Genomic DNA, 27,294 nt, shown 5'->3' on the forward strand with positions numbered 1-27,294 from the left:
TTCACACCCTCACCTTAACCTGAGGATGACCATTTATGGTCATACTTTGTCAAGTAAGTCAAGTTTCCAAGAATAACTGGTGCAATTTTTATTGATTTAACAAAAGCATTCAACTTAGTTGATCATTACTTGCTCTTGGATAAATTGTTCTCTGCTGGTCTGTCACGTAACGCACTACTCTGGTTCAATTCTTATCTCCATAACAGAAAACAATGTGTAATGATACAAGGATGCAAATCCGATATATTAATTCAGCAATGAGGTGTCCCTCAAGGTTCAACTCTTGGTCCACTTCTTTTTTTCTATTTTTGTTAATGACCTTCCATCAATCTGCTCTGAATGTTGTGTTCAGCTTTATGCAGATGATACAGTATTATACACTTCCAAAACTAATTTATTACAAATCAAATCAGCTCTGCAGTCTGACTTTGATAGCCTACAACATTGGCTCATAAGAAATAAATTATTACTTAACAAAACCAAATCTCACATTATGATTTTTGGAACTCCACAGACCATTAAAAAGGTCACACGTGTAATTACATGTTCTGATGGTAGTTCACTGCAAAAAGCTGAACACACCAAATACCTCGGACTTTGGCTAGACTCTGAGCTCTCATTTAAGTATCATATTGATTATATTTTAAAAAGAATCAATTTTGGTATTGGTGTTCTCTACCGATCCAGAAAATGTTTTTCTCTTACTATTAGAAAGAAACTTGTGCAACAACTTATCTTACCAATTATGGACTATGCTGATGTTGTATATCAGGTTGCACCCAGCACTAATCTGTTCCCTCTCAATGTTGCTTACAATAGAATCTGTAGATTTGTTCTTCGATGTCCTTTTACTACTCATCATTGTATTATGTATGAAAAACTTGCTCTTCCATCACCCTCAATAAGAAGACATCAGCATTGGTTGCTGTTTATTTACAAATGTATACATTGCAATTACCCTAGCTATCTTAAACAGCTTATGGTACCCTTTTCCTCTACCTACCACTTGAGACACTCTACACAACTTTTTTTTTCTGTTCCTGCTGTACGTTTCTCAACAGCTAAGAAAGCCTTTAGGTTTAAAGCCCCCTCAGATTGGAATAATCTACCTGTAAATATTCGGTCCATTCTATCTCTCCCATCCTTTAAAAATGCCCTGTTTTCCTATTACAGTACCAACTGTACCTGTCCTTAATCCACAACACCACCATAACACCTCTTCTAATATTATGAGTAGTATCCAGTTTCATTCTTGCTCGGTCACAAACTTGATTATGACTGATTATTTTTTTTTTTTTTTTTTTTTGTTGTTTTTTTTTTTTTGCTTGTCTGTTTCTGTTTTCTTAACTGTTGTATACAATTATGATTGTACTGTAGATTCAATTATTGTTAAGGACTCCCTCGAAAACGAGATGGTGCATCTCAAGGGGTTACTCCTAATAAAGAAATTTTCAACAACAAGTCCATGCAGAATTAAAGAAGAACCAGGAACAAGAGAACAGTGTGCAGGTACTCTTGATGATAGTCACAGCAACAAGGCATTTTATGATACTCGATACATCAGAGGCAATTCGGTCTGTGCCTAAAAAGTATTGAATTTGGTACCCAGCCCTAAATCTGATACAGTCACGAAGACAAAAATACCATGTAGTCTGATTGCAGCATAATAATAATAGCCCTGTTTTAGCACCACCATATGGTTTGGATTTGATCTTCCAAGGTTTTAGAAATCTGAACGGGTGTTGACATGCAGAGTACCTGGTAAGGATGCATTTATACCCTGGTCTCCACTCATTTGATTGCCCTTGCTATTGCCACAACACAGACATGGTTACACAGGAGGGATGAATGAATCAGCTACTTTATAGGAGAATAGGATCCTTCAACTTAAGTTAAATGATGACAATGTGGAGAATTTCACAACAACAGCAACCTACAAGCATACACAGACACACTGTATATAGTCTTTTATACAGACACACTGTCCAGAGTCACTTCAGCAGCAGGTGAGCAGCCAACAACCACAGCAGTTTATTTTCCTGCTGTTGCTATAGAAACAGGAAGGCTGCCAGAGCTTGCATGCTCTCTCTTCATGTCTACTTCTCACTGTGAACTCACTGTGCTTTATTTGCATGACTGTAGAGAACAATAGGGCTGAACCATAGGCCCAAATAAATCAAAGTTGAATGAATCCCTTCCCTCTTACATTGGTATGTGGGTGTGTTTGTATGCATGTTTGTAGTGGAGAAACCGGGACAGCAGCCGGGGTATCAATTGTCTATATTGTTTAGTCATATTTCTGCACATACAGGTCTTTCCTCACCAACGCCGTAATTTGAAGGCCTTGTGTTTGGAGAAGATCTTAATCATACTAATGAAAGGCGATTGCTGATGCTGTGATAATAGCAGGTATTTGTGTCTCAGTTGCTCCTAATTTGCTTTGACTGCAGCATGACTCCCAGCACACGCATGGCTGGCGTGGGCCCATGGTGTGAAGGAAATGAAGACAGTAATAACCAACAACTATAACAACATTAATAAGCTCACTTCACCAATCAAATCTGCAGTTTACGGCTTGGCTGTTTTGATTCAAATTATGTGAGCTTTTTTTGCTGCAAAAACCTATTGCAGGACACGTACCTAGCAACATCACTGCATTAGACCTACTAATGCAGGTACACATGCTGCATCTCCAACGCATTAAAATCCAAAATGACACTGAAAACTCACTATTCCAGGGGACGCGTCGCAGGGTTTTCCCTACCATTATAACACTGGCACTAAGCCGTAGCCTACTGGAAAGAAAAAAACTATGCCGAGTTCTCTACCACGTTTTGCTGTCATTTAATTTCAGCATGTACAGACAAAAGATACTTATCAAATTTTAAGCATTCTATGTAATATATGTGTATTGATTTTATTTGTAAGGGACCGTGTCACCATTTGATGCCTGTACCAGAGTTAGGTTATACATCACCTCGCCACAGCAGCACCAGTTTCTTAGAAATACAAAGGTATCATTCATTAAGCAAAAAATATTCTTGTCCTGTTTGGTAATACCTAGCGGATTTATCTGGTGCCAAAAAAGGTATCACCTTTCACTACCTTTGACTTTCAATGACTCTAAGACATTTCTTCATGTTTTTAAAGATCTTAAATGTCCATTTACGTCTTTGAGAGGAACTGCGGACCAGCAAAGACATAAACCGAGTGTCTCTCCAACTACGACTACACAAAAGAAGTTGAATGCGCACTGAAATGTTCTTGAAACAATTTCATGAAAAGCGGGGCCCCTTTTCATACCCAAACTATCATCTCTCCATTTCCCCTTTCTCCCTCCTCCTTCCCATTTATTATAACAGCTCCCCCCTCTCTCTCTCTGCATGCAGCTGAGAAAATAGCCCCGATGCTTTTAGATAGACCTTGACTCTGGGCTCCAGGTCAATTTCCCTGGTTTCCTGACACCGTACACCACCAACAACCAGATGGAGGGAGGGGGAGGACAGGACGACAAGAGAGAGAGAGCAAAGGAAAAGAGAGAGAGAGAACAAGAGCAATAAAAACAGGAGACATACCAAGAGAGAGAAAAGGAGGGAGAAACAGAGAGAGAGAGAAAAAAAACCTCAGAGATCTTCAAGATTTCAGCTCGCACCATCTGGTTTGAGCTTCAGGAATAAGAATTTGATTACATGACTTTCCCCCTAAAAAAAACAGAGGGAGGATTGTTGAGAGAGAGAACTGCTGCTACAGCAAATGGGACTGGTTACAGTCCATAGGCCTGTACTACGAATCAAGATCAACATGCCCTGGATTTATTTCTGTTACCCGGCTTCACCAAACCTAACAACCGCAATCCTGCATCAGCTGTGTCACGACGGTGGTTATCAACTAGTTCCATCAACCCAGGGTTTCCCTATCCAGCGACGAGCACGTTCACATAAAAGAGGCGGTGTTTGCTCCATATGACCAATCACAAACATGGACAAGTCTAGCAGAGCCGCAGATTTACACAAGAAGAGCAAACAATAATCCTACAGAAACACGTAATACAGGCAAAACACAATACAGTCGCTGCTTCCTAACCCAGGAAGGGAAGCTGGCAAAAAATAGCCAACACTGTAAATTACAAGACTTATCAATATCACTTCCCCATCAGTCAGGCACAACAACATCTGACCATAATTACACTTGTGCATTCCATAAACTCTCTCTCTCTCACTCAAAACTTTAGCTTAGTTCTGTATATTTTTTCCAAGCAGAAAAATACCGCATAGCCTACACTACATTTTTTTTATAACACCAACAGGGCAATTGACTTGCATAAGGTAAAAAATCTACTTAAAAATTCTGTTTTATTAAAACTTAAACACTTTTAAACTGTTTATATATGTATCAAATGTTTTAATATGCATTGTATATATGCATCTACAAATTTCTGTCACAATAATTTCTTATCTTACATCTGTAACGGTTATGATAACATTGTGCTCATCAACTTAACAGCTGAGATCTGAGAACACCGACGTTGCTATGAACAAAGTCCAACAGGTCAAAGCCAGACCAACAGCATATCCAGTTTACCTAAACCACTTCATTCGGAAGTTAAACTGATAATTGATACTTGCTAATAATCCCCAATTGCACAGATAAACGTGTTAGTACAGTAGGTCAAAGTTGAAACAGTAAATCCTGGGACAAACAAACCTGGCTGAAATCTGCAAAAACTATACAAACCCCACCTAAAGATGGTCTCCACCAACTTGCACAGATTTTTTTTTGTCTTTGACAGTCAGGAAGGAACATAGACCTCACGACTGAGTGAATACATATACAACACACTGAACCACTGGTTGTCAGTATTAACCACTGGAGTTCTGGTGGCATACAATTACGCAAATCAAAACCTCCCATCTGCTCTCCTTTACCAAACGTTTGAGTCCCCCATTTCTATGCATTTTTTTTATGTTGTAATAGCTATAAAAAAATTTAAAAAAATAAAAAATCAGAAAGATGTGAATACATAGCAGATTTTTCCTCTGAAAGCCCCTGTTCAATTCGTTTACAGGGGCTTAAAGAAGTTTCAAATATGTATGACTAAATAAGCAATAAGCAAAGATCAAGCTTGTAAAAAGGAATTCCTTAGGTAAAACTTATGAAAGAGTTCAAGAGTTTAAAAGTGCTTAATCAGGGCTGTATGAATGTAGTTTGATTAGATTTGAAAATGCGGGGTTATATAGACGCCCATCAGTCTGAGAAAACAACAGATTGACAATGTGTTTTAGGGGTCTTTAAAAGGCAGCATATTTCAAATATACTATAAGTCAGAGTTTTCCCTGCCATTATAAGGCTTGGGTGCAGCACCCATGTCCATTTGGGCACCACCTAAGCCAAATGAATGTAAGATAATCAAAACGAAGCATAAAACTAACTAAATGACTTTCCTCAAATCTAGTTTTGTCTTCAAGCTTTTCTAGTATTATTTATTATCTTCTCTAGCTTTTACAACGTTTTAGAGACAGATATGGTAATGATAACGCTCCAAAATTATGTCAAATTGCATATATTTTTTTATTGGAAAACATCACATTTTCTTGATGGATGACCCCTAAATCCTTCCGCCAAATAAGTGCACCTAAGTCTTCCACAAACCGAGGGAAAACACTGTCAAAGTTATAGGGTTGTGAGGAGACGAGTCACGAGATTGGGTTCACGAGATCAAGACGAGATTCTTACACTATTTTAAAGAAAACTTCTATGAAGAAGTAAGAGAAGAAAAATAGTCCTTCATTCAATCGGAAATCACAAAATGAAAAACTGAAATGTTTTGCCATAAACTCAAATGACTGGCTTCTCTCCTGTATAACTAACAGTTAAACTGTTACTTATTCCATATGTATGGTGGAGAGAGTATTGGTTCTCTTCACTCAGAGAACCAAGGTTACAACGTAACTAAGTGTTCTGGCAGTAGTTGAGACCAAATGTTTTGTACTTGGACTTGTCATTGTACAGTAGACAGAGAGAAATAAAGCTTATTTTACTATTGTTTCACAGTGATTACGTTCTAAAGCTCAAATAAATGACCATCAAACACTCAACAGATGATTTTTGTGAAGACAGATGCTCTTTTCTCCTCCTCTGCATTTTATTAATTGCAGCCGTAGACAACAGGGGGAGCGAGAGAGAGAGAGAGAGAGAGAGAGAGAGAGAGAGACGGTACTCTCTAACATTCTAACGCTGGGTTTTTTTTCTTCCGCTATCGCTCTGCAAAACTTAACTCTGAGTCAACTTTGAGAAGGGGCGGGAGATCTTCTCAAAGTCAGACTCATGCTGGCTGCTGCTCTGCACTTGCGTACTGATATCGCTAGACACTTTTTTACCTCGAAGAGAAATTTCGTCACGTCTCGTGGGACGAGATCTCCTCACACCTCTAATAAGTTATCCTATTGTTTGGCTATGTACTAGGGCTGCACGATATGAGGAAAATGTGCGATATGCGATAATGTTGTTGAGTATTGCGATAACGATATTACTCGCGACACATAAACAGATCTTAAAATGTGCTCAGTTCTGCATTTCTGCTGCTTTCAGTATTCTTCTACAATACAACAAATTGCTTGTTGAATTTAAAACATATAAAAGTAAAATCAGTTTCAACATTCTTTCATGGACAAATTGAACATTATATTGAATATAAAAGCTAACCACTAAAAAAAGAAAGACAGTTACATTTTAAAGTGCAGTTTCCTTCTGATATTTTCTTTCAACTAACACAAAAAAATCTGTTTTGTGTCGCAATATGTCGCAGCCTTTCACAATGTGTATATTGAGCCAGTTGATATTGCAATGAGATATATATATATATATATATATATATATAGTGCAGCCGTACTATATACGCATATTATGTTATATCATATTAACAGTGATAAATATAAAACAGACATGCATCCTACTGATCCTTAAAGGCTTGTTCTTCACTCTGCTGCCTAGAGGTACCAGCAGGCTGCAGCAGGCAGATTGTACACAACGTTCAAACTGGAGAATACAACCAGTGCCGATTAAAAAGTCAATACATTCCCACTCATGAGCAGACAGGTCTTTTCCAATTACTCAAGTATCAAACACCTGCGCAATTTGGTGCAATCTTATACCATAGCCTGACAATAAATACACACTTCCAATAATACCATAGAGCTCCAGGGGATCCTGCATCAAATCACACTACACTCAAGAGGAGCTCATGATCGTGTTTGCCTCCTGTGCTTGTTTTAATTGTGCTGCTACATTTCTCAAAATAAGAACACTGCTGTGCTATGTGATAATTACCACCATAGAGGTCCACAACTTAGGGAAGAATATCAGAGTTTTTCATGGCTGTTAGTCCTGGGCAGACGACTCAAGTGTTTTTGTCAACACTAAAAAAAGGAGGCCGTAACAAAGAGAAAGAGGTGGACTAGGAGAGATACATATCCCAGAACCATTCCGTGCAGGCTTGCCGCCTAAAAATAGTTGGTCATGGAGTGCTGGGTTAAAAATCAGCAGTTGAAAAAAGTGTTTTTAACTGTTGCATGACTAGGCAATTTAACTGGTTGTTGGATAGATGTGTAGAGGTAGAAAGGGTGAGAGAAACACTAGAAAAGAAAGAAGCCTGTTTAGAATGTTGTGAGGGTCTGCCGAGCGTGTTTTTCTGCTTTTCTGGTTGTTCTGGTTTTCTTTAATTATAGTGAATACATTAAAACACTTCACAAGTTTCAGTTCGCCCTTCACTAAATGGATTTGAGTCAGTTACGCAAATTCTGTTAACGAGGTTAACAGAAACAATAAATCATTAAATGACTAATCCAAGAAAAACTGTCATCACATAATTTCAACATTACGAGTTGGCAGCTACACTGTAGCAGTAGCAAGCCACTGAAAAAGAAAATGTATAAACACTCCTGACATGGGCAAAGGGCACCCACCAGAGATACAAAACCCAAGATCCAGAGAACAGAATCTAGGCGAGTATACTTCCAGATAAGTTTTAGCCTGTCTAGATAAATTCATAGCAGACTCAGCGCTGCATACCATTACCGAGCTTCAGATGTCAAAGTTCAGTTAGGGGTAAAATTGAACATAACCACAGAATTATCTCATAATCAGTATGTAACCAAATTTGCTTTGCAGATATCTGTGGGTTGTAACATCAGCTAGTCATTCATGGCAAACGATTTGACACCAAATATGATCATTTTAATTCTGGCCCTAATACAACTGAATTAAAGCTGAATGTTAGCTCTCGAAACTTATAGTCACTGTTACTCTTCAAACATAATGGTCTAAGCAAAGAGGCCCACTAATACAAATATGTCCCTGGCCAAATACTGGACTGAAAATTGGAAACCAACAATGGGTTGAATCCATCGTTAATGGACTGTGGTATATTCTGTTGTTTAATTGTGCAAAATACAGCATTTCGAGGTAGGAGAGTAGACAAAGTTATGGACAGGTTATGACAAGAAGGGCCCACAGGCATGAAAGGCTAAAATGCTAATTTCCTTGTGTTTGAAAGTTGCATAGAGAAAGAAGGAGAGGCTTTGGGGTTGTTTTTTTTCCCTCCACACCCTTTTGTCATTTCCACCACATTCCTATCCTCTAAAATACCAAGTTATACAACTACTGGATGTACTGGATGTACAGGCAGAGAAAGACAAAGGGAGAATGGGCGAGAGATAGAAAGAGAATGAGAAAAAAGGTATGCTGTTGGGTCAAAACTCCAAAAGTGACATTTTTACTTAAAATGAAACATCTCCAGTGTTATATGAATCTATTTATATTAATCTGTGCCTTCTGCTTTATTCAGGAGGGATTCCAGTGATGTGACAATTAATAACTCCAGTAACCAAACAAATCCATGCAAAGTCAACTAATCCGTATAATGGGGTTAAATTCGCCTTTCTTCTTGTGTGCCTACTGTGTTATGGTTGCCATGTCAAATTGGGAAGGGCCGGCTAATAATATCTTTAAGATGACAGCTGTACCTGACACTCCTTCACAGATTAACTTGAAATGTTCCACCTCACCGATACATACATAAGAAAGGTACATACTGTTACGGCTGACTCAACAGCAGTGTGCATGGGCAGGATTCATAAACAAGATGGTAGCATTAACGTTAGCTTTATTGTCTCAGTAGCACTAGGCTAGCTAACGTTAGCTAACTATTTATTTTACAAAATAAACAACTGTGTGTGTTAGTGGCGTCTGGTAACTGTTTGCTAACCCAAATGATGTCGTTTAATGTTGATAAAGTTTCTGCACTGAAAGACTAAGGTCATAACTTAGCCCAAGGACGGTAACGTTAATAAGTTAGCCGAGCTAGCTAGCTAGCTAGCTAACAACTTCAATCCCATCAGCTGCCCCTATTTCTTTCTCCATGAGCCAAAAAGGACAATTTTATTTCACTTTCAGTACTCTCAATTGTCTTGGTACTTACACAACGCTTCTCGAAATCATCCAGGACACCATGTTTTCTGTCTTTGTTGTTTAGGGCTGTGTCAAGTGGTAGAAGACAACCAGGTGATAACGTTAATGGCTAGCCGTACCGCTGTAACGTTAGCTAAACTTCTTCAGCCAAAACTTCGATGAGCGAATTCAGGACCAGATAGCTATCTCGCTGTACATCCGTCAACCAACATGTCAGAAAAAACAAACGTCCGATCTCACTGTTCTGTTTTTGTAGCCATAGCTAAGCGATGGAATATCTATCCAATATGATTCCTGTTGTTTTGTGGCAATCTCTCATCCCTCAGGTTTCCTCCTTTACTCCCCAGATCCTGGCAACACAACTGTGCTCAGATAGCCACTGACGTCAACAGGAAAAGAACAACCTCCCGAACATACTATTGGCGAGTTCAGTCTGTTTACAACAACCACAAACTATCATTGGTTGCCTACATTTGCACATGTGACTTGAGTGTTTGACAGAAGCGGTGGAATTTCAAACTCAGCGAACTATGCTCTGATTGGTGGGTTTATAAATCGTGGCGAATTTTAACCAATGGGTGAGAGAAGCAATGAAGTGGTTTGGTGGGTTTTTCCATGCGTTGTTGTCGGGGACAGTTCTTATTATACATCCAGGGACGCATTTTCCTTGCACGGAATTGGACGGTGACTTAGTGTTATGTTCTAGTGCAGCACTCAGTATAGGCAGGTTCAGTCTTAATAACAGCTCTGCTTGCTCTGCACATTATTAAAACGTATATGTAACGTTATTTTATTGCATATTACATAAAGAGCATGTCAACCAAAGGAAGTGCGTCCGCCTGTAAGCAATAGACTGTATAAAATAGCCCGTAAGTGGCGCAATGTGAACTTAAACAAGCGCGCCCTTCAACGACGGAAAAATATATCGTGTCAGGTAATGCCAGTCTGTAGGGTAAGTCATACTGATCCATGGGAGTCTGTGTACAAAAATAGACATATATAATGGACCAAAAATAAAGAGTCAGTGTATTTGCTATGCAGAAAAACACTTTCTAATTTTAATTCAATTCTGTTATGTAATCCTTAGAGAACCAAGAGGAACAACATATCACAGATGTAAAATGTGCACACAAGTGAGTCCTTCCTATTTGAATTTTGAAGAGCAAGGTTCTTCAAGAGACCAAATAAATGTAAAACACAGGTTCATGAATGTTCTCAGCCCATAACCAAAATCCTAAGTGTTTCCATATGCATTGTGCATGAATGGCATATTAAAGCATATTAAGGCCGTTACACACCAACCAGACGCCGACCGTTGGCAGTAAAGCCAGTGGGACTGATCAGTCTCCCCGAGTTGGTCAAAAAAGTTCCTCAGAACACACCGAAGAGACGAGACGTAATACGTCTCCATAACAGCAGGCGGCACTAATCTGTATTGTCGCCCAAAAATGAAAACCGGCAGCTGATTGGACGAACGTGTCACATGGATCTGGCTGCTGCTTCCGGATTTTGGATTTTTGGAATGGCCGTTACTGGCAACTCATTCAGAATACGATCTCATATTGTACTAAAATAGTTCACCGAAACTATTTTAGTGTAGTATTATCGGCCCGGTGTGTAACTGCTTTTAACTATTTATGATGCATATTTTTTACACAGACATACGTACTAGATCTGAGATTCATATTTATTCTCTAAACTCACCATATTGTTGACATTTATAGATTGCTCTATTAAAAAAAAAAAACTGACTGAACAATCAGGGCTTTAAATTAACTTTTTTGATTACCAGCCAACATGGCTAGTAGATTTTTTTAGTTACCAGCCAATCAGATTTTCCACCAGCCGCATTTGTTTTTTTCCTAACTAACTTTCAATTTCTGCTCCTCTGGGTTGTTTTGTTTCGACCCGTTTGTCTTCTCCATTTCAGCGTAGCTCGTAATTGCTAGGCACGTAGCTAGCGGTTGTCTGACACGTCACGACATAGTGTTGGGAAATGTAGGATTAGTACCACAAGCAGTGTTGCCAGATAAAGATTACATTTTCAAGCCAAAGACACGCTAAACTTCCCAACTTTCTTGGCGGAAAACAGACCAATCTGGAAACACTGACTTTTCGCATCAATTCTGCAGCCGGCCGCTTAAAGGCAGAGCCGACGGCCATAAGTCGGCGGAAAAGGCAGTTGGACTGATCAGTCTCCCCAAATTGGTCAAAAAGTGCCTCGGAACACACCAAAGAGACGAGACGTACTACATCTCCATAACAGCAGGCGGCGCTAATCTGTATTGTTGCCCAAAAATGAAAACCGGCAGCTGATTGGACGAACGAGTCATGTGGGTCTGGTTTCTCCAGAAATTCAAAGACAGACTGTCATGGCGTCTTGTTCAGAATCCGATCTCATATTGGACTAAAATAGTTCACTGAAACGTGTTTCTGAAAACATTTTAAGAGAGAAACAGGCCGTGCAGTTGCTGAATCTGTCTTCATTTCAGATCGACAAAGGTCAGTTTAAAAGATTTTTGTCAGATTTTGAGAGACTCTAGTCACGCTCATCACACTCCCTGTTTCCGGCTTAGCTCTCTACTAATCAGATGGGTCATTGTAGTCCGACTGCCGGCAGTACCCGCCCTGCTGATTATACATGTCAAATCTGCCAAAATGAAGGCCGACGGCCCCTCGGACGGACGACGGCACGGAACACACCGAACAGACTCGAGTCACCGACCTCGCCAGACTGTCCAACGGCCGATTATCGGCTCGGTGTGTCCGGGCCTTTAAACAGACGCTTTGCTTCATTCATCCCCGGCCAAATTGGCTAGTAACTTTTAATGTTACCCGCCAAAGATCATTTTTGGCGGGTTGGCGGGTGTCAATTTAAAGCCCTGAGTACAATGTAGTAAAATGCAATCACTGCATCCTACGTATTAGGAGCAGTGGACAGTTATACATACAGCATCTGGGAGCCTGGGATCGAACTGCTGATCTTGTGGTTGAGGGGTGACTTACAAGCCACAGCCACCCCAGCAACATGCAACCCAAGATTCAAAGGACAAAATGTGTAATATTTTAAGATTTTTTACAGTAGGGAAACGTTACTGAAGCAACAGCAAAATACTACAAGAGAAGATGGTTGAGAAAGAAATGATTTTATTTATTCTCATGTTGTACTTGAGGTTAAGTGGCTTTGGAAAAGACAACCGACTGGATACCTGAAATGCAAATGCAGTGGACTGTCCTTCTCTTGCTCATTACGTAAACCCCTCCAGTCTTTAGGTCGTAATCATATTCATTACAGTTTTCCATACACAGCACTTGGCAGACACAATCCCCATCTGTGAGCTTCAGCATGCCTATCTCTTTGTGTGTGCATGTCGATCTGTGTGTGTAGATAGTGATATCTGAGCACATAAACGTGTGTGTGAGCTTGTATGTGTGCAGCTATGAGCTTGTGCCTTTATATATTTGCAGATGTGCATGTTTGTGGCCACATGCGGCTATGTGCATGTTTTGTGTACATATGATGAGTATGTGTGTGTATGGGAGAGAAGAGGGGGGGTTGCGTTCATAGCTACTTGTTATTCATGAAGGTGGCTGCTGCAGTGTGCAGCAGTGTGAGGGAGATTCCCAGTGGAGCCTCTATGGTCACACTGCCTGTCTGGGTCAGCATCAGCATCAGGATCACAGCTGAACAGAAAACACCTCTACACCGAGCATTCAGCTGTTCCACTGCTTACCTCACAATACTGTGCAAAATCCAGTCAGAAACATACATATTTGCAAATAAATCAAACTGAGCAGAGACATAACTGAATATCAACCATTGATAAAAACAAAGTCTGTGACGTATGTCATTGTTGCTGCTTAAGGGCATTAAATCATGCAGTTCATCAATATTCAGTTATATATATATATATATATATATATATATATATATATATACAATGTGACATTAATAACTGTTTCAAAAATAACTGTTTCAAAAATAACTGTTTCAAAAATATTACATTCATCACTCACTTCATCAAGAGATATACAGAAAAGGCAGTCGGACTGATCAGTCTCCCCGAGGTCCAAAACGTGCCTCAGAACACACCGAAGCGACGCCGTCTTGAGCGTACATTCTGCGCGGGCACGAGACGTAATACAAAAAATGAAAACCGGAAATGATGAACGCGTCACGTGGGTCTGGCTTCTCCAGCCGATAGTAATGGCGGCTTGTTCGAAATACGATCTCTTATTTTATGAAAATAGTAGTTGCTGAATCTGTCTTCATTTCAGATCGACAAAGGTCAGTTTAAAAGATTTTCATCAGACTTTGAGAGGCGTTCATCACTCATCCCGCTCGTTATTTCCGGGTTAGCACTCCACTCCAGATTGGTGGAGTGAGTCCGACTGCCCGCCCTCTGACCCAGCAACTCAGGTCAGCCAAAATGAAGGCCAACAGCTCCTCCGATGGACGACGGCACGGAACACACCGAACAGACTTGAGTCACCAACCTCGCCAGACTGTCTGACGGCCGATTATCGGGTTGGTGTGTCAGGGGCTTTACATTTTATTCCAGTTGTTAAAGGTCCTATGACATGCTGCTTTTTGGATGCTTTTATATAGACCTTAGTGGTCCCATAATACTGTATCTGAAGTCTCTTTTATATAGACCTTAGTGGTCCCCTAATACTGTATCTGAAGTCTCTTTTATATAGGCCTTAGTGGTCCCCTAATACTGTATCTGAAGTCTCTTTTATATAGGCCTTAGTGGTCCCCTAATACTGTATCTGAAGTCTCTTTTATATAGGCCTTAGTGGTCCCCTAATACTGTATCTGAAGTCTCTTTTATATAGACCTTAGTGGTCCCCTAATACTGTATCTGAAGTCTCTTTTATATAGGCCTTAGTGGTCCCCTAATATTGTATCTGATGTCTCTTTTATATAGGCCTTAGTGGTCCCCTAATATTGTATCTGATGTCTCTTTTATATAGGCCTTAGTGGTCCCCTAATACTGTATCTGAAGTCTCTTTTATATAGACCTTAGTGGTCCCCTAATACTGTATCTGAAGTCTCTTTTATATAGACCTTAGTGGTCCCCTAATACTGTATCTGAAGTCTCTTTTATATAGACCTTAGTGGTCCCCTAATACTGTATCTGAAGTCTCTTTCCCGAAATTCAGCCTTGGTGCAGAATTACAGCCACTAGAGCCAGTCCCACAATGAGCTTTCCTTAGGATGTGCCATTTCTGTGTCTGTAGCTTTAAATGCTATTGAGGAGGAGAGAAGGGGGGGCAAGGTGGAGGGTGGGGGTGTGGCCTTGACCAGCTTGCGGCTGCGGTTGTAGCTCAATTTCCTCATGAGCGGGCCAAATTCTCTGGGCATCTGTGGGCGGTGGGCAAAGCAGAGAAAGGGGGGGTAACCTTTCCCCTTATGACATCATAAAGGGAAGATTCCAGATCGGCCCATCTGAGCTTTCATTTTCTCAAAGGCGGAGCAGGATACCCAGGGCTCAGTTTACACCTATCACCATTTCTAGCCACTGGGGGACCATAGGCAGGCACTCATTAATATGAGTTCCCCCATAAACCTCACAAAGTGACATTTTCATGCCATGGGACCTTTGATTTTATGCCTTGTTTTTATGCTTCTCATTTCGGACGTTGCTATGTGAGGGTGCTCCAGTGTTTTGGTTTAGTATTTCCCTTCTAGTACTCCCCCCACCCAGATGACATACTTGCACTCACACACTGTCCTGTGATATTATGATTAGGTACCTTGTAGTCTCGCATTGCCAGACCATCCTCCACAGCGCTGCTCAGGAGGGTCTGGCTAGTCCACACAGCATTCCTGGATGGGAGAAAAACATGTTTATGGGTTTATTGGTATTTATTATTGGTTATTTCTTTAAACCAATCACAATCGTCTTGGGCGGCACTAAGCACTGTACAGAACAATGCTGCCTCTGCTAAATAGTCTCAGGAAGGAACTTGTTTTGGTGGAACATGTGTACGTTCAAAAGTAGTTTTAGTCGTGCAACAGAAAACTCCGATTGGACAGATAGTCTAGCTAGCTGTCTGGATTTACCCTGCAGAGATCTGAGGAGCAGTTAACCATAGTCCTCACAAATCCACCAGAGGTTAGAACGCCAACACAAAGGAAGAGGAAGGGGACGGACATCGAAAATTAGGGACATCCAGTGGAATTTCCGGCGGCACCTGAACAATCCCGGAAATGAAGCGTCATTGATATAGACTAGGTACCTCGTGAATGGTGGGAATGCAAATTAAAATCAGGCCAGAATCTCTCTTTGACCTTTTGTCCCATCTGCTTATTTGAAAGCAGTTATTTAAAGGGCGGTTTCACAATATCTTAGGCAAACACTTATCCCCTCTGGCGGCTAAACAGGAGCTTCAAAGCCTTCCACAGGAACATATTTATCTATAGCAGCTCTTCTTTCACACGTGTAGATCTTTTTGTGGTAAAATCATCCTTAAAATAGTTCTGATGGTACAACCCGTTTGTTTATAAATGATACAATGCCAATGGAAATTGGTGCAGGTGTGTTACTTTTAGCCTAAGAGCTGCTTTAATTGTCACCTCACGCTTACAAATTTGACCATCAGACCGTTTTGTAGTCTGTTGATCCACCACAAACGTAGTGACTGTACAGAGTAGACATTAGCTGACCAAAATTATTCACTCAAGTTTTCAACTTGTGTCATTGCCCTCGTTTTCACTGCACAGGGTAAATTTATATCTGTGTGTTAACATTGTCCTAGTCAGGGTGCGTTTTGTCAAAAATGTTTTTTTGATCATGCACAACAAAACATGCAAGAATTAAATCCCCTTCTATACTATGGATTTGGTGCCACTCGGCCAGCCATGCCAAAATACTTATTTATGAACTTCAATATCCAATGATGGCATTCTAACCTCTGGTGGATTTGTGAGGACTATGGTTAACTGCTCCTCAGATCTCTGCAGGGTAAATCCAGACAGCTAGCTAGACTATCTGTCCAATCGGAGTTTTCTGTTGCACGGCTAAAACTACTTTTGAACGTACTCATGTTCTAAAGTTTCAAATTAACACTCCCTAAAGCCTGACTCACGTGCTGGATGGCCCTCCCCTTCCACTATCTCCACTATCCACTTTGCAAGGGCACCATCGCTGCATCCGGGGCTAAGCGCCACCCAGAATGGTTGTGATTGGTTTGAAGAAGTACAAACAAGCCAGAGTGTTTCCCCCTAGATAAGCAGTGTAGCCAGACCATACTACAGCACTGTGGAGGCTGGCAATGTGAGACTAGTCAAAAAATAACTTTACACCTGTTCAATTAACATCACACAATATGTTATAAAACAAGAAATATGTTTATCTCACTTCTTCACAGTTATGGTGTTTTTCCTTTCAATAGTTACATTTCTTATTCCACCACTATGACCCACAACTGTCTACCCTTTGCTTTTTCTACTTTGTATTGGTTCTTTTGTCTCATGTGCATTTAGGGTGACTGTTTTTCTTCAGCATCTTTCCTCTTTTACTGTTTCTCTACTCATCTTCCCCTGCTTTTCTTCCTCAATCATTCCTTCTCTCTCTTTCTTTCTCGTTCCCTCTTGCAACCCACCCTGGAGGTTGCTCCAGGCTGTTTGCTTTCTACACACACAAACCTCTATACTGTCCTTAAGATCCCTACACTCTGCACACACACACACACACACACACACACACACACACACACACACACACAAGCAGAAGCACACAAGCGTGCAATCCTCCATAGAGCCACATGCACACCGAACACACACAAACCTTCCCTCTTTTTTGTCCCCTCTGTTCCTCTGCCTTATTCTCCTCTTCACTAATTCTCTCTCTCTCTGTGTCTGATGCTGTAAAGGAGCATGACAATGGAAACTAGTAAACTGGTAAATCCACACTGAAAGAAAGAGACCAATCATACCAGTTCCATTTAAAATTCTGAATGCAATGTTCACATACAACACATACACATACACTCACTTCACACCTGATGAAGACGTTGGAGCGGCTCTTCCTCAGCCTCCTCAGACCTCAGGTACAACACGCCCAGGACCGGCTGCAGTTTGTGTACCAGCCAAATGTTGGTGTGGAGGATGCCATCCTCTACATGCTACACCGAGTCCACTCCCATCTGGATAAGGGAAGCGGCACAGTGAGGATCCTTTTCTTGGACTTCTCCAGTGCCTTCAATACCATCCGGCCCCCTATACCCCTAGACAAACTGAACAAGATGGGAGTGGACCCCTATCTGGTAAACTGGATCAAGGATTACCTCACTGACAGGCCACAGTACGTCAGGCTGAAGGACACCATGTCTGACACTGTGGTAAGCAGCACTGGAGCCCCCCAGGGCACAGTGCTGGCTCCTCTTCTCTTCACCCTGTATACCTCGGACTTCTGTAACAACTCGGAGCTGTGTCACATACAGAAGTACGCCGATGACACAGCCATCGTTGGGTGTATCAGGGGTGACAGAGAGGAGGAGTATCGGAGTCTGGTGGGGGATTTTGCTCTCTGGTGTCGCACTAACTGCCTACAGTTCAACACCTCTAAGACGAAGGAGCAGGTCGTTGACTTTGGGAGGTCCAGACCAAGACCAAGATCGCGACCAGTCCTGCTAGAGGGAGCTGAGGTGGAGGCTGTTCAATCATACAAATACCTCGGCCTGTGGCTGGACAATAAACTGAACTGGACAACACACACCAGCCACCTGCACAGAAAGACACAAAGCAGGTTGTACTTCCTGAGGAGACTGCGGTCTGTTGTTTTACCAGTCTGTGGTTACCAGTGTCCTCTTCTACACTGTGGTGTGCTGGGGGGGGCAGCATATCCAAGAAGGACACCTCCAGACTGGATAAACTGATCAGGCGGGCCGGCTCTGTGGTCTGCATGAAGCTGGACTCACTGGTGACGGTGGCAGAGAGGAGGACACTGGACAAACTGCTGGACATTACTGACAATGCCAACCACCCCCTGCACACCGTCATCAGCAACCAGAGGAGCCTGTTCAGTGGAAGGCTGCTCCTTCCCAAATGATGGACCAACAGACTCAAGAACTCCTTTGTCCCTCATGCCATCATATTTTACAACTCCTCACTCGGGGGGAGGAGGAAATAGGGTAGAGGACAGAACAGAACAGGAAGGAAGGGAAGGAGTGGTAGCCACTCACTCATTCACTGTGCAATAACTTAATAATCTACTCACATACATACCTGGACACTCTAACTGCTCTTAACTGCTAATTTATGCTAAATGTCATTTATTTAACTGTAATAATAACACAATAACATACATAGTCCTATATATCTATATATTTATCTTTATTTATCTGTAGTTTATTATTGTTTACTGTTTGTTTACTTTTTGTAAAAAATATTTAGCTAAAAGTTTATTGTCATTGTTATTCTTATACTGTATTTTTTTCTATACTGTATTTTTTTATACCTCTTTATTTAAAGAGTGTTTTGTAAGCTGCTAAAATCTGCTGCTGGAAGTCTAATTTCCTTGCGGAAGTCATCCCGAAAGGATCAATAAAGAGAAGTCGAAGTCTAAGTCTACAAAAGAGCAAGATTAAAGAGGTGTAAAATAGATTATAATACATGGAATGATGGACGATAATATATAACACTTTTCTTTTGCTTTAAAAAAATCAGCAGATAAAACAACGACAAATAAAAACAACAACCAGGGACCATAAAACAAGGGGATAAAATAAAGAATGCAAAATGGCAGGAGTGGGATGATAAAAAAAACAACACGAAACATATTAAATATTCATGAATGCTTTCCTATAAACCAAAGTTTTAAGAATATATTTAAAAGGTGCTAATGATGTAGCCTGTCTGATTTAAATTAGCAAAGAGTTCCACAGTCTAGGAGCTCTAACAGCAAAGGCCTGGTCCCTTTATAACCAATATAACTATAACCTTATAACCAGCAGAGCCACATCCACTGATCTAAGCACATGCCCAGGCATAGTTGGGTCAATAAATTCTTGATATAATTTGGAGCAAGGCCATTTAATGCTTCAAAAGTGATCAGTAGAATTTTAAAATCAATATGGAACAGGTAGCCAGTGTAAGTTGGCTAGCGCAGGAGTCATGTGATTTTCTTGGCACCTGTTAATATTCGAGCAGCAGCGTTCTGCACCAGTTGGAGTTAGTGAGGGCAGCCATAACTGACATAAAGTGCATTACAAATAAATGCATGTATGACCTTATGTAAATCAGTAGGAGACAAGAATGACCTGACTTTGGAAACTTTCTTGAGCTGAAAGAAGCATCTCTGCATTCTTTACTTGAACATCAAAACAGAGATCTGTTACAAATATTACTATAATAACCTGCATAATAGTTTTAGACTGGAAAGACAAAGACTGTCAGATGTCTCATCATTACTTTTTAGAAATATTTGCGACATCCAACATGTAATACCACTAATAGATAGACACAAATAGATTATGAAGTTACTGGATTACTGAGGGACATATAACTGCGTGTTATAACAGTGGTGGGAGACACCAAGGTTCTAAATCATCTGGCTGAGAGGAATAGCATGTCTATTGAAAACAACAGTGGGCCAATGGACCCTTGAGGAATGGTACGGCAAGTAAGGTTTAGTGCGGGATGTACAAAAATGTTGAGGGATGTGCAAAAGTTCAGGATATATAGTATGTGAGAGTCTTTGTCTCAGTGGTGGTCCAGAGTCTTGTATATGTATATTGCATATGTGATTTATAGTAAATAGGACATGCTTGCATGGTCCTTTTCCACTGTTTACACCATGTTTTAAATGTTTCTTTTTCTTTTTGCTATATCTACTCCCACACTTATTTACTTGTAAATTATTCATTCATTTCATTAATGCAACTGTTATTTGCACAAGGTGGTCCAATGAGGATTGTTAACTCTCTTTTGCATAGGTGCCCTGTGTACACACAACACAAATGCAGAGATACTGTGTTACATGTTGCAATTATAAGTAAAACATACCACATGCCTTATACATTCCCCCCTTCTGTTAAAGTAACGTGTAAATTATAAAATATATATATATATATATATATAGTTGAATTCATAAGTAAAACCATGCTGCCATAGTTCTGTTGTGGAATTGTAACTTACAACGGCCGCAGTTATCAGCATGACTTAAATTTTTTCCTAGCCTATGATTATAGCCTACATGGCTGTCACCCTCACCTGACTCCTGAGACTTTTGCCCCTGTACCCCAGCCATCTCCATTTAATAATAAAATAATAAATAAGTAATATAAATAAGCTGCATTTTGTACATTGTGCCAAATGCTATTTACACCTTAGAAATATGTTATTGCACGCTATAAAGAGTTATTGCACATATCCTTATTAACAGTATGGGAAACATGAATCCAGTTTTAGTCCTGTGGTGTGAAGTGTTGTAATGATGCTCAGGGTGGTGGTGGTGGTGGTGGTGGTGGTGGTGTGTGTGTGTGTGTGTGTGTGTGTGTGTGTGTGTGTGTGTGTGTGTGTGTGTGTGTGTGTGTGTGTGTGTGTGTGTGTGTGTGTGCCTACATATAGGCTACATGGAGGTTTAATAGAAACAGGCGGCTCCAATGACCTAGTCCGTGTCATTCGCTGCCTCAACTGTCTGAAAAAGACGGTTAATCAGCAATATGTTCATGTTTATTTGTACATTTTAAAATAAAGGCCAAACAGAAGAAAAGAAGGACGCTTTGTGTGTTACAGTGGAAAACTCCAAAATAGAGACTTCGAAAAAAATTTAAACTGCCAAGTATTTATTTAACATTAGTAGTAAAATGAAATAGTAGCATAGTGAAGTTTAATAATTCGAAACAACAGGACTCCAGCAATAAACCCTTAATTTTTATGTCGATCGGTACACGCTCCCCAATTATAGTGGGATAGCATTACCAGCAGTAGCACTATAACGAACAATAGTGGTAATAGTGCTACTGCAGTCGTAATATAAGCAGAAGTTGTCTTCAATTGCTGTTAACAGTAGTCGTGGCAGATCTACAAGTAGGTTCCGAGCAGTTCTAGGAGTAGTTTTGCGAAAATAGTACCGATAGGGTTCAATTGAGCGGAGGGACACAACCGTGCTGCGGCCTGTGAATGCCTTGGGATCCAGCGGAGAAGCACAAGTATGGATGGCAGCGGTGATGCGGTTCAGTGTTCCACCGTTTTTTTATGCTGAGAGAAAAGAGACTGACGCTTGAGCGGGTGGAGACTGCTACACATTTAAATCCCCCGGGTCGGGTTTTCAGCGTTTAGTTACTATATATTTTCCTTTTTTATTTTCTTTTTATTGTTGGATTCTTTAGAACTAGTTTAATGTCGTAAATGACAGGTCTGTAAGGGCGTCGTTGTTGGGAAGTTTTTTCGAGGGGGGGTTTTGACCAGCATAGGGCCATGGCAGTCGAGGCTCGCCCGGAGCTGGTCGGGAAGCGGTTCCTCTGTGTCAGCGGGGACGAGCCGCCTGAAATCGGCGACTTCGGTCGGTGGCCGTGGAGGTCCGGGGTCATACGAGCCGTTAATCATCGTGACAGCGACAATCCCGACCTGACGGTAAGGGAAACGCTGACTTTGTCCTCATCTTTGGTTTGTTACATGCAAAGCAAATGGGAAAATCTCTGTGGTTGGTAGCTAGCCAGCGAGGCAATGTTGTAGGCTTGCCAGGCGAAAATTATGTTGTGGCTTTCTCTTAGTTATTATGGCTCTTTGGACCTATGAGTATACCGCTGGTATTAACATTGTTTGGCCAAAATATTTATCATTGTTGCGTGTATAAGTTTGTCTAGTTATTTCGGCCACTTAGCTTGGGAGGCAGACTACCAGTAGGGGGTTATGGAAAGCAAGCAGCTCGCTCTGGTCCAGACACTGCTTATTTACTTAAAAATCTTCAGACTTCTTTCATTTGTAAATCATTTAGCCTACTGTGGCTAAGACAAGCCTCCCTGTTTTCATATTTAGTAAGTGCAAAGAATGGTTCAACCACAGTGGGCTCCATACAGGTAACGTTACACTGCCTTCAAGTCATAAGGGATAATGTAAAGCGTTAATTTAAAAAGAATCCATTTATCAACAAGCAACACCTGGAATTTGAACTGATGTCGTCTTATCCCCTGAGAGCGGCTACATTTCTAAACGCATGTATAGGAATTTGAGTCCCGAGCAACTAAATGCTATAATCTGCTGTATAGTGCAAATCAGCTGACGGAGGTATGGTTAGCTTTCTAGATTTACCCCGCGTTATTGCCTTCACGTTGAGCTAATCCATATAATCTCGTGGTTATTGGTCACAATCCACATTATTTGAGCGTGATAAACGACCATAAAGCCCCCTCTGCCCGTATTTTTCTGGCGGACAACAACGCCTCCGACTTGGACAGGGAGGCAGGAATGCTGGGACTTGTAAAAACACAAAACTGGCTTGCTGCAGGCTGAACAATAGGCAGTTTGTATTCATGTAAAATATTGTCTACAATTTTAAGACAACTCCATGTTGTCACTTGTGGAGCTTTTCAGGAGCAGGCGTATATCCTGTATGAGGTGTAATAATTGCTTTCTTAATGCAGTCAGTAGGCAGGCAGGGAGTCTGATAAAAAATATGGGCAATATATTGGTCTGCATTTCCTCCCTCCTTAAAAAGAGCTTTTCATAATGGGTAAACATGCCAAAACCAGCAAACAATGAAATATTTGCCCTGACAAGCCCTTGGCTGGCAAATACATAGTTCTGCCTCACTGTACAGTGTGCCTGTTCCCCGTTTCTTTTGTTCACAGAATCCTTCTATCTGCCCCTCTGCAGATTACTGGCCAAACCCCAACACTGTTCTGATTTGATTATATAGTGTACATATGTGCTATTTCGTGAAGACCATAAGTTATTCAGATATTACTCCTATCGATTACTATCATATTATGGTTATAGGTCTCTTTTAGGGTTATATTTTTCTGGGATTTAATTTGAGAGTCATCGGTGGTAGTTCAGTTCTTGTGTTCATATGTGTAGGCTATTTTAAATAATACATTTAGGCCAGCATACATGTCACAGGTCCTTCTTAGTTTCACATGTCATTGACTACTCATGGTGCTTTAATGAGATGTAGATACATTCCAGGTTTCACTGCTTCATAGCTCTAGGTTATTCTGCACTTCACTAATGCGTTTATGTCAAAGTTGTCTTTCTATTTTTGACAGGAACAGTGAGGTGACATAATTCCATTCCACACAGTGTCAAAGCTAAACAGTTCTCTCATGTGTAATTGCATGCTCCGTCATCTACGCAGCATAGTGCATGTACTTGTTACGCACAACAAACATGCTCTCAGTTTCCTGATTCCGTTGTAGAATTGGTCCTTGTGTGTGATGTGATTTAGGCCATGAGTAGTGTTCTGGTTTAATTCCACACAATGGGGCACATTCTCATTAGCAAGGGGCTTAACTAGCTGAGTGAATACAGTGGAGAAGGATTGGAGATTAGATTAGAAGAAGTGTGTCAAGCCAAGCTGTCAGGCCTTTTGTCAAGTGTACGTGGTCAGATAGGCCAGTAGTGCAGGCTAGGGCATAATTTCCACTGTGGATATTCAAAATCCCGTTTGCGTCCCCCCCCACTTTCAAATTAGTTTGTTATTATTTCATTTATAAGTCTTGGTGATTGCCCCCTATTTTAAGCAATAAAGAAAGTAAGACATCTTTTTCTTATGCATAGTTTAGTACTATTCTTTCTGTCGTTATTTATCAATATGGTCAACTTAATTATTGTTTTGTGTCCCCCCATTTCTCAAACCAAAGTTACACCCTTGAGTGCAGGAGTATACTGGGTTAGCAACGGATCCCCACTTATTGGTTCATAGCTATTATCTTGGTGGAAAAATAATGCAATTTACAAAAACAGTCTATATAAATGAATATGTATGAATATAAATAGATGTAGAGATCAGTCTCAGACAACCAGCCATTAAGCACCAAATATATAAAATCTGTTCGGCTAGATCAAGGGTTATCCATCCCACTGGTTGGTATAGCTTTTTAAGACAATAACATTTCAATTCTTGGGTATACACATTTAACTCAACAGGCTGTTCTGAAATATTGAAACCTTTTAATATAGAGCTGAAGCAGTCAATTGATCATCAGATTACAGGGTTTTCCCTGCTGTTGTAAGACTTAGGTGCAGCACCCAAACCGTGGACTTCTTTAGCAAGTTTTGTCTTTAAGCTTTTTGAGTGTTATTCATCTATTATCTGCTCTAGCTTTTCCAATGTTTTAGTCACAGATATGGTAATAATAATGGTCCAAAATGATGTAAAATTGCATTTTTTTTTAAATTGAAAAACGTTAAATTTCCTTGAGCGAGGACCCCTAAGCCCCCCTTGCAAAATAAGTGCACCTAAGTCTTTTACAACCCTTGATTAAAAGAAACGTGAGAAGTATTTGCTCCTCCTTGTCTGAAATGATAGTGAACTGATTATTTGAGAGGTTTAGACCGTCGGTCCATACAAGCAGTTTGAAGATGTCCTGCAGTTATTAACTCACAAACCATTTGAGGTCTCGTTTGCTGAGTGCTCTCCACCTGGTAAACCTACAATATGTTTAATTAGCTCGGCACTTTGGGCTCTGTGAGATAATGTGTGTATCTGTGATAAGCAGATTTCACTATTTTTGGACGTTTTATGAACCAAATAATGAATGAATTAATTGAGAAAATAATTATTATGTCAGATAATTTAACATATTAAATGGTGTATTTGTGGTTAGGGTAGCAGTAGATTTAACCAGTTTGACTGGCTTAGAGCCAATCTGGGCTAAACAATGAAAATAATGTTAGTATTATTGATGCAGTTTGCTAAATTTCTTTAAAGCCAGTTCTGTGTATAGGATATATAATGGCAGTAATTGCAGTGGATGTTATACAGAGTCACTGGAGTAATAACTGTGGGCTGCTTAACTGTTTATACAAATCAACCATTTATTATTTTGCGATATTCTATGTGCTCAGTAGCAAGCCATAAATGCACTGCCTTATAGTCTAACCCTTAGTCCACATTACACAATGAGCTCATAACCAATTAGCAAATATGATATAATGTATCTCTGATATTATGCAACAGTGGGTTGAGGCTCAGTTCTGTTTTTTATTTTATTTTATATGTTCATGCTGCTTATTAAAGATATTGAACAAATAGTATGTAAGGTTTAGAGACCAGTTTTGTTGACTGTACATTTGAGCTAAATGTTACCACTAATATTTATTAGTTCATTTAGCAAGTCATTCAGTTGTTTGGTTTCTCATTGTTTGAGTGCTCTTTACCTGATAAACAGGACAATGCATTCAATTAGCTCAGCTCTTAAGGAAGAAGAATACATTTCTCTTTTGGGTCCTGGCATTAGAAAAAGTTCAGAATAAGCCCCCAAATATTAAAATATACTACTCCATTAATGGCATTGTAAATTCCTATACAGTGGCCCAGTATTGGCACTGCAGGGACAGTCTCACACTGAAAACAGAAAACTACATGACAGAGTTAAAATGGCAACAACAGAGACTGATAGACAAGAGAGCTGAGAATCTGTGCAGCAGTGACCCACAGAGGGAACTACGGAGCATCTGAACAGCATTGTAATCCCCTCACAGACACTTGGTTTTTGGTGGGACTTGAGGGACACAAGCTGAAAAACAGCTCAGCAGCAGAACCCTGGCATAAAACTGCCACACTCATCTGGATTCACAATGAATGGAAAGAGCAGGGCAGCCTGGTCATTGCCTATAGGAGCCTTTGTTTTCCATTACAGTCCACCGAGTGTGTGGGTGTGTGTCTGTGTGTCTGTGTGTGTGTGTGTGTGCGTGTACAGTAGCGGTGCTGCTAGTTTGTTTTTAGGGTTGTGCCCTGAGGTTCATCTCTGTGTGGCTAATCAGCAGAAAATGACAGGCTGTGACCGGGGAAGAACCTTCCACATACAGAATCCATGCATACAGTAGTTGTTGCAGTGCTGCACTTCAGCCAGCTTAGGAACTTGATTAAGCTGTGTGTGAATGTGTTTTGGGTCGTGAATAGCAGCATTGTTTAGAGTACAAATACGAACTAGAGACGCAGAGAGTAAACATGGCAGGAGAGAGGCTTTTACCTTCTAACATAGATGCTTCAGAAGGGCCGTTACAGATGTACCATCACATGGATTTGGCTATTCCATTTGTTCCACTAGAGAATGGACATTACCTTTTAACTATTTGCAGGGCAAATTGTGATATTGTGAATTTAGTGTTCACTAGGGATGACTGATATTCGACTCTCATCAATCAATCATAAACCCACAAGCAGGCAACAGAGTCCCAGTTCAGCCGTCTAGGACGCTCGGCATACATTCTCTGCTCCGCATCTGTGGACAGCCGCAGACCTGTACAGTACCGGTCGCACAGCCACAATTTCGCTTGCATTGTCGTGGGCATATGCAGCCCCTTTCCTAAAACCGCTTGCCCATCCGTGCGACCGACACAGTTCCGCTGCTGTCCGTGGAGCATATGTCAGAGCCCGTCTCCACCATGTCCACCTGCGAGGTTCTCAGCTGTGTGTCTTCCATGGCATACTCTGTGTGCGGGACGGACGATTCAACCCGCCGGTCCTCATCGATATAGTTTTATGCGTCACGTAGCTCTCCGCTGTGAGCACTGTCCTGCAGAGAGCCATGAGCATAGCAGGAGCTTAAAACGCAACTCGCTAGTGCAACGGTAATATTAACAAGATGACTAGCAGTTAAGAAATATATTGTACAGGCTAATTTTCTTTTACAATACAAAAAACATATTTT

At 40.7% G+C, this 27,294-nt stretch overlaps 2 protein-coding genes across 4 annotated transcripts in view; one reads left to right on the top strand and one right to left on the bottom strand.

The window, feature by feature from the left end:
- reep3b (receptor accessory protein 3b) overlaps positions 1 to 9,853 on the bottom strand; it is a 52,542-nt gene extending 42,689 nt beyond the window's left edge. The window contains exon 1 of the mRNA XM_078278570.1: positions 9,476 to 9,853. Coding sequence (XP_078134696.1) covers positions 9,476 to 9,507 — 32 coding nt within the window. The 5' untranslated portion in view covers positions 9,508 to 9,853. The remainder of the gene's footprint in view (positions 1 to 9,475) is intronic.
- An 11,796-nt stretch (positions 9,854 to 21,649) lies between these two features.
- jmjd1cb (jumonji domain containing 1Cb) overlaps positions 21,650 to 27,294 on the top strand; it is a 140,696-nt gene continuing 135,051 nt past the window's right edge. For all 3 annotated transcript variants that reach the window (XM_078279518.1, XM_078279519.1, XM_078279520.1), the window contains exon 1: positions 21,650 to 22,051. In XM_078279518.1, coding sequence (XP_078135644.1) covers positions 21,896 to 22,051 — 156 coding nt within the window. In that variant the 5' untranslated portion in view covers positions 21,650 to 21,895. The remainder of the gene's footprint in view (positions 22,052 to 27,294) is intronic.

Source organism: Sander vitreus, chromosome 21 (genome assembly GCF_031162955.1).
Source record: "Sander vitreus isolate 19-12246 chromosome 21, sanVit1, whole genome shotgun sequence".
Lineage (NCBI taxonomy): Eukaryota > Metazoa > Chordata > Actinopteri > Perciformes > Percidae > Sander > Sander vitreus.